Genomic DNA, 8,883 nt, shown 5'->3' on the forward strand with positions numbered 1-8,883 from the left:
GACTCTGCAATTTGTATGAAGTTGCTTAACTTTTCAGTATTTAGGTGCAAGTAGTGATTATGTACTTGGTCTTAATAAATGATCCTTTTTTAATACGAAAAGGAAGTAGTAATGATCCACTTCTTTAACTTAAAATCAGAATTAAACTACTACTTAAGTTCAGAAGTTAAGGAAATCTATTCATATAATAGAAAAAATAAATTTATTCTTGGTATCGTTACTTGATTTTTTTTTTTACTTGAAAAAACTAGCGCAATTGAACATTATGTAATTTTATCATGAAGTTTATGGAGAGTTGGCAGATGTCTCTTTAAAGCATTCTTTATTTTGTAGGCCTCAAACTTTGGGTAAGGGTAATGATTTCACTTTCCTGTTTCTAATTCATACATATCTTCCCACAGGGTGATAGAGTTGTATTATTCAGCCAGTTTACCATGATGCTGGATATACTAGAGGTTCTCTTAAAGCATCATCAACATAGGTACCTCCGATTAGATGGAAAGACTCAGATTTCTGAAAGGTTGGTATTAGCTGCCAAGTATCATTTGCTTATTCATTAATTAGCATTTTAAATATAAGGAGTATTTTTTAGAAAATTCTTGTTTAAAGTGTTAGGTTCTGCTATTTCAAATATTCAGTATTCAAATTATTCAACTATTACTGCTGGATTGTTATTTTGTTGTTGTTGTTTTTCAAGACAGGGTTTCTCTGTGTAGCCTTGGCTGTCCTGGAACTCACTCTGTAGGCCAGGTTGGCCTCCAACTCAGAAATCCACCTGCCTCTGCCTCCCGAATGCTGGGATTAAAGGCGTATGCTACCACGCCCGGCTTGAATTGTTATTCTTTTAATTTTTTCCCCCAATAAGTGTATTCTGAAAAATTATGAAAATTGTATGCTTTTAATAATTTTTCTCTTGTATTTTATGTTATTTTTATTTTTGCACTTTAGGGATCATACCCATAGTTTTTTACATGCTAGGCAAGCACTCTAGAACTAAACCACATCCCAGTCCTAAATTTTTTTCCCCTGTAAAAAATATTCAAGGGGGGCTTCATCTAGCAGCTGATTGAAACAGATGCAGAGACCCAAAGCCAGACAGTAGGCAGCGGTCAGGGAATCCTTCTGAAGAGGGGAGGATTGCTTATAGAAGCCAGAGGGGTCAAGGATACCACAAGAAAAACCTCAGAATCAACTAACCTGGGCCTATAGGGAACCACAGAGATTGAATCCACAACCAGGGATCCCATGTAGACCTGACCCAGGTTGTCTGTATATATGTTATAGTTGAGTAGCTTGGTGTTGTTATGAAGCTCCTAACAGTGGAGTTCAGACTCTCTCTCTCTGACTCTTTTGCCCACTTCTAGGACACTTTTCCTCATATTGGATTGTTTCATCTAGCCTTAATACAAGGGGCAGTGCCCAGTCTTACTGCTCAATAAGCCATGTTTGCTTGATAACCATGGCAGGCCTGCCCTTTCTAAAGAGAAATGGAGGAAGAGTGAAGGGGGAGAGAGGAATGGAAGGTAGGAGATACTCTGAGCAGGATATAAAAAAATAATAAAACCATTCAAGGTTTGAGGCATCCACTGTTTAATCAAGATTGTTTTAAAGTCAGATTTTTCATATTTTGAAGGTTAATGAAAAAAGTTATCAGTTAGGAGGAGGACCTAATATTTGAGACCAACCTAGGCTACTTAGTGAGACATCCCCCAAACCCCTCCCCACTCCAAAAAGGAAAAAAAATCCTCAAAACCAGTTCTTACAGATTTTTCTTTTTTAAAAAAATGAAGAAAATAGAATCCTTGGTTCCTTCTGTATACTTCTCTCTTTTGGTAATAGCTGTGAGATTGCTGAGAAAATTAGACTGGATAAGTATTATTTAGCTAAATTTGAAGCACTCAAAAAATAAAATAATACTAATATGTACTTGACATATTAATCAAGTTGGAATAGTTGGATTGACTTAAGGGGCTCTTCACTGATCGCAGAGGAAAACGTAGGTGTAATGAGAAGAGTATGTGTGTATCGCTCCTAGGTTTGCTTTCCATGTGAAGTGACTATTTTCAGTTCTACGTATTTATCCTTCAGTGAAATTGAACCTAATCTGTTTGTCTTACAGGATTCATCTAATTGATGAGTTTAATACAGATATGGATATCTTTGTATTTCTCTTGTCAACTAAAGCTGGTGGACTAGGAATAAATCTTACTTCAGCAAATGTTGTTATACTTCACGACATTGATTGCAATCCATACAATGACAAACAAGCAGAAGACAGGTGCCATAGAGTTGGTCAGACTAAGTAAGTATTGTCTGTTGAAATTTAGTTTTCACCAGCTACCAGCTTGATTAGTATAGAATATTAAAGAAAGTATGTGTTGGCTATCTAATCTGTAGGTTTTATTTTTTTCGGCAAAGTATAGATGCTATTTTTTATCAGCAATCTCAATGCCGTCTATATGTAAATTACTGTGTACTCATTCATTTTCTAATAATTAACCTTCCACCTCCATACCAAGTAGTTTCACAGTTTATGAGATGTATATTATCAGTAGTGATAGTTCATACTTGTACTCCTGACACTTGAAAGACTAAGAAGTCAGATTACTCCAAGATCCAGGCCAACCCACCTGACCCTATAGAACAAATACTAGGATAGCCTGGGCTCCATAGACACTTGAGCTACAAACAAACAGGAGAAACAGTATAATAAAGCAGTCATGCTTATTTAGCAATCATGTTCTATCATCAAGCTCTTATCTCCAGTCCCATTGTAATGTGGTTTTATCAATAATTTTCAAAGCATATATATTTTTTACTTGGATCAGTAGGGAAGGATAGATGTATAAAATGTTTAAATACTCCTAAATGCCAGTCTCAAGTACATTAAATAAAAGAGTTATTTATGGGTAGTCTTGTTCTATTGCCGTGAAGTGATGCCATAACCAAGGCAACTCTTACTTTAAAAAAAAAAAAGCATTGAGCCAAGTGTGATGGCACACACTTTTAATTCCAGCACTTGGTAGACAGAGACAAGTGGTTGGTTCTTTTGAGTTGAATCCAGCCTGATCTACAAAATGGATTCTATGATAGTCAGAACTATACAGAGAAACCTTGTCTTTAAAAAAAAAAACAAAAAAAACCAAAAAACAAAGTGAATAAATAAATAATAAAAGAAAGCATTTAATTGAGGGCTTTCGTACAGCATGGCAGCAGGCATGGTGGACTTGGTGCTGGAGCAGTCGTTGAGAGTTGCATCCTGGTCCATAGGCAGAGAGACCCTGGGTCTGGTATGGGCTTTTGAAAGCTCAAAGTCTACCTCTAGTGACCCACTTCCTCCAACAAAGCCACACCTAGACCTAATCTTTTCAAATAGTGTCACTTGCTGGTGAGTAAACATTCATATAGATGAATGGGAACAATGGATTCAAACCATCAGAGTCATTAACTTTTCTTCTGCTTGTTGAACTTTTATTATCTAAATAACACCAGTGACCTATGGACGTGTCATGTGTTTATTTTTAGAGAAGTATTAGTTATTAAATTAATAAGCCAAGGAACTATTGAAGAGTCCATGCTAAAAATTAACCAACAAAAGTTGAAACTAGAGCAAGACATGACCACAGTAGATGAAGGTAAGCTGTTTGTTTGTTAGCAGAAATACTGTTTTTTATGAAAATAGAGATTGCCAGAGTTCTTAACTAGTATGAATGGTCTGTTTGGAGGACAAAGTAGACGAGGATATGTACGCTTATATTAAGTACAACAGTAACAAAGATTTGTTTTGTCAGAATTGATTTAAAAGAACAACTTGATTTTGAAAACATCTGTCTCTTCTGTCTTATATAATGAACACCATAATATTCTCAAAATAAAGAACAAATTTGGATCTATAGCTTCACTCACAATTTATAATTTGTTCACTAAATGAAATATTATCAACTCAAAGGTTGAAAATGTATTTTATAGTGTAATAACTTTAAGAGCCCTTACATATGTAAATATGTAATACTTATGTAATCTTACTTTGACTTAGTAAATATTTATCAAAATATATAGCTGTAAAATGCACTTAAAAATTGTATTGTCAGTTTCAGGTTTAATTACTTGGGCCTTAGAAAGAAACCTTAAGTAAATGTCACGTTTCTAGCTGCTGTTGGAAATGATAATGTTAAGTTCTATAAATTTACAAGTTTTATTCATGTGTATAATTTTTGACAAGTAGTACATTAGCATAGTTTAGAACTTAAGAGTTAGAAATGTTGTAGTGGTGCTGGGAAGGTGAGCCAGTTGTCAGCAGAGAGAGAGAGCTTCTAATGCTCCCGAGCTCCTTTCCAAGCAGCCCACAGCTTCCTCCCATGCCTTCCCTCTGCTCTGGGAAAGGGGTTTACCTATTCTGGTTTGTTTTTCCCGAAGGGATGCTTAAATTTTTTGTCCAATAAAACCAAGGATACAATATTGTCATTTATTTAGTTTCAATTACAATAATTTTATCTTTGGATGTGTCCAGTTTCATTTTTAAAAAGAAGTGACACTGGGTCTAGAGAATGTGATCTCTTTCCGCCTCACACTGAGTTCTGTTGCCCTGTGAATGACGTGTGTATTTGCAGATGAGTGTGTGTATCAGCAATCATTAGGAAACCTCTGGAAAATCAGCATGGCTAACTAAAGACTATAGAGTCTGTTTCTCTAGAGCTGGCCTTGGTCTCAGGATCTGCAGCTATGTCACCCAGGCACTTGGCAGCTGGAAATGCAGATTTCTAAATTCTCTATAAGATTTAACCTGCTTAGAAACTCTGGCAGTGGTACTTAGTATAATTTAACAAGCTTTCTTGTTGACTTTGCTGTATATTAACTGGAATCATTGCTTTATGATAAAAATCGTGGGACTCTTTCTTAAAGTAACTGGCTTATTACACTTTTGAACTCTTATTACAAAACTTTTTATATAAAAAAATCTTAGAACCACGGTATGAAGGAAAGCTCGCTGACCGGCAGCTGTGAAGGGTTGGCATGTGTTGGGCTTCTCTCTTCCAGAGCCAGTCTGAAGGTAGTTTTAGGTGTGACAGGATTTTAGATAAATATTTTCTAAGTTGTTACAAACAAGAACATTTTAGATAGAATCGAATTTCCTACTCAGATTTCTTCCAACTGTCCGTTTACTATATTATTACTGAGGTTCATTTCTTTTGTTTCATGCGAATAGGTCTTTTGCCTTCGTGTATGTTGCGTACTGGATTTGTACCAGTCACGTAGAAGCCAAAATAGGCACTAGATTCCCCCGAGACTGGAATTGCAGCTGGTTGTAAGCCATCAATCATGTGGGTGCTTGGAACTGAACCCAGGTCCTTTGGAAGAGCAACCAATGCTCTTAGCTGCTAAGCCAATTTTCATCCAGTACCCTTTTAATATTTTTTCACTTTCTTTTGAAACAAGGATCCTGCTAAGGTTCACACTTTAGATTTTATTTTGTTCTAATAGTATCTAGTAAAAACACTAAAAGATTTTATTTAGTAAAGACACTAAAAGAGTCTCCATAGTCTTTTCTCCACATTTCTCTAGTGGGATGTGGAATGCCAGTTAGTTTTAAGAGAATTGATATCTTAATGCCATGGGCTGTCTTTAGTCTGTTAAATACGCTTGAAGGGAAGGGTATCTGTAAACTCCTTAACAGTTTGTCCAGTGTTCAGTGTCTTGTACGTATGCATCTTTTACCCAGAGAGTAGAACACATGAAAGTACTCCTGTAGTTTTGATTGTCTCAGATTTTTGAGAGATTTGATTCATTGTGCTGCATTTCAGCCATTTGTAGTTTATTGCTGCACACATCAGAAATAGTTGTGACTTTACAGCTATGCTATTACCAGTAAGTGGGAAAGTAAATAACTCAGCTGTATAGGTTAGGTCAGGTTTTTAATGAGATGACACCAAAACAAACTAGGAATTAGTTATAGGTAGGAATTCACCAAAGAGAAGAAAGGTTGGGAGGAAGATACATCTTAGAAGCCCGGATATTTCTGCATAACTTTCACATTATTTTCTGCCCTGCAGCTGATGAAGGAAGTATGCCAGCAGATATAGCCACATTACTAAAAACATCAATGGGCCTGTGAAGGAGAGCGCGGAATTCCTGATTGATGAGGACATATCAACTTGGTGCATTCAAGGACATTCACATCACGGTGACCATGGGGTTTCTGAGCATTTGTAATTTTTTATAATTTCATGTTGCATTTCACATAGTATGGACAACTTTTTGCCACTAACTGGATTCTCCAGATCCTCACATCCTGAAAATGTTGACTAATCATTTTTCAAAGCAGTTTTCTGAATGGGGTTAGTTGGTGATTGTTTGTAACAAATATGCTAATGCTTTAGAAATGTCAGTATTTTTGTAATTATTTCTACCTCCAGATATATATACATATATATATATATATATAGTGTCTTTCACTGGATAATGTGTGTAGATTTACATGTGCCTTATTTGACAATGTTTATGTCTTGTTTTGCTTGTCTGATTTGAAGTTTTTATTATGTTAAAGAATGCAGCTGTATAGGTTGTTCAGTCTTCATTTTATTGCTATTTGATGCAGATGTTCACCAATGTCAGTAAGAACTCAGCCTGAATCACAAGGTGGCATTCCATCCACTAATGTCCCCAGGTCCTCTTCTTCCTCCTGTTAGAACACATTTGTTTGGCTAAGCACTAAGTTGTTTTCCAGTGAGTAGGAACTGAAGCCTTTCTCCTGCTCTGGGGGGTCAGTTCCTTCTTTCATTTTCTTATTGCACCTCTGGCTCATTAACTCTGCCTTCGCTTGTGTGTGTTGCTATCAGCTTCCTCTCCCGCTTTTGCTTCTCTTAACCATTGCCCAGTCACTTCTGCTCCAGTTTTCTCTTACACATTTCCTTCTGCTGAATCACCAAGATCAGCAGATGTTGGTGGCATATTTCTAGTCCAGCAGAACAGATTAACTTAAAGATACTTTCACTTCAAAGGAAACTGGATGTGACTTCATACCAAGGTAATGCTAGATACTGCATGAAAATAGGTCATTAACTTTAAATTCTTAACAAAATATAATTTACCAGTTCCCAGGATTTCCAATACAGAACCACCTGAAGAGAAGCCATTGTTCAATTCCAGTTCAGTGTGGGTGACAAAGTGAAATTTAGAAGTAAAATTGTCTATTTGGTATTTCAGTCTTTATTAACTTTTCATTTAAATTTTGCCTGTCAGTCTATATTGCTGTTTTTATTATACATCAGATTCTTTGTATAACTTGTGAGTTTTATGTGCTTTGTTTTATAATGTAAATATCATTATAAATAAACTTATTTATAAATGAGAGATTTGTTAATTATTGTAGCTCATACTTTTCAAGACACCCCCAGTGCTGAGGTGCTAGGTAAACACTTAGATGGGTGACACAATCCTACAGTGCTATTTTTTTTTCAGGTATCTGAGACTCTGAACTCCTGACTCAGTAGATTTAATATTGAAGATATATGACTGTATCAAATTTATCTCCCCACTACGGGGCTGCCAGGAATTTGCAGGTGTTAATGCTACCTCCTTGTGATCACAGTACCCAGGTCGCTTAGTCAAGTTGTTGGAAATTGTACCTTTTAAACCCACAGTGAATTTCCCTTAACTTTTCTGTGTGAAATGTGTCTCCCACAGTAGGCTCATTGGTTGTGGTGTTGTTATATCTGAATTTTTTCTAATGAAATGTAGTTGGATTCTCCCTGTAATATTTTATTATGTCTTGGGTTTAATAAAAATATTTGTGATCATTAAGTTGTATTTCACACCCTTTGTAATGGTTTTTAGCCCTCGTTCTCCTTCCCCAGAGAAGTATGTAATATTGAACAGAAACAGGACCATCTTATGTTTAAGATATTGCTTGGCAATGGATAGGGATTTGGTACATAAAATGAATCCTCAATTGTCCTTTCATTGGGCCAGTGTCATTAAACATCACAGTCCATTGGTAGGCTTTTATTTTCTCCTTTATAAAACAGGATTTCTTGGCATAGACCTAGCTGTCTTGGAACTCTGTTGACTAGGCTGGTCTCTGCCTTCCAAGTGCTGGGATTAAAGATGTCCACCACCCATCATGAAATAGGTTTTATTTTTTTAGTATAAGTCATATATGTGTAATAAGACACCTTATGTGTCTTGTCTTGGACAGGTGACTCGCCGATAGGAGTTCCAATAGAGTCAAGGTGTGGGTGGATCAGAAGATTGGGTTTCTATTTGTGCAGCCTGTAAAGAAGGGATCTACCTTCTTCAGTGGCTGTCTGACTTAACATTGTGGCTATGTTAAATACTGCCCTATAGAGCATGCTGATGTTACACTGATCATAGAAATATGTAATACTATTTTGAGTTTCCATTTTTCCCATAGGAATTGTGTTTATTACTTTTCCTAAATTCTGTTTCCATTAAAGATACTCTTTTAGCCAGGCAGTGAAGGTACATGCCTTTAATCCCAGCACTTGGGAGGCAGAGGCAGGCGGATTTCTGAGTTCGAGGCCAGCCTAGCAACAAAGTGAGTTCCAGGACAGCCAGGGCTATACAGGGAAACCCTGTCTTGAAAAACCAAATAAAAAACAAAACAAAACAAAAAGGATAATCTTTTATGGAAGGTAATACAGAGGGAAGTACCTGCGCATCAGGGTCATCTCCACCTTCATTAAAAGCATTGTTTGTATGTTTCCCTAAAGACTTTTTCCTATTGATTGTTTTAATCACACAATGTCTACCCATGCAACGAGATTCTTTTTTATTTTAACAGCCACCAATGTTAAAATTTTATTTAAAAGATCAAGTTCATGCATTTTATGTTTAACATACAAAATTTTGTCCTCTGTTCCCCCC

The 8,883-nt window shown here is 36.3% G+C and overlaps 1 protein-coding gene across 7 annotated transcripts in view; it reads left to right on the forward strand.

Annotated features, from left to right (window-relative positions):
• Smarcad1 (SWI/SNF-related, matrix-associated actin-dependent regulator of chromatin, subfamily a, containing DEAD/H box 1) overlaps positions 1 to 7,811 on the forward strand; it is a 73,471-nt gene extending 65,660 nt beyond the window's left edge. For 4 of the 7 annotated variants that reach the window (XM_006505510.3, XM_011241205.3, XM_006505512.4 and 1 more), the window contains 4 exons: positions 402 to 520; positions 2,120 to 2,302; positions 3,526 to 3,635; positions 6,051 to 7,811. In XM_006505510.3, coding sequence (XP_006505573.1) covers positions 402 to 520; positions 2,120 to 2,302; positions 3,526 to 3,635; positions 6,051 to 6,112 — 474 coding nt within the window. In that variant the 3' untranslated portion in view covers positions 6,113 to 7,811. The remainder of the gene's footprint in view (positions 1 to 401; positions 521 to 2,119; positions 2,303 to 3,525; positions 3,636 to 6,050) is intronic. The other 3 variants (NM_007958.2, NM_001355250.1, NM_001253392.1) reach the window with 1 other exon arrangement.
• The last annotated feature ends 1,072 nt before the right edge of the window (positions 7,812 to 8,883 follow it).

Source organism: Mus musculus, chromosome 6 (genome assembly GCF_000001635.26).
Source record: "Mus musculus strain C57BL/6J chromosome 6, GRCm38.p6 C57BL/6J".
Lineage (NCBI taxonomy): Eukaryota > Metazoa > Chordata > Mammalia > Rodentia > Muridae > Mus > Mus musculus.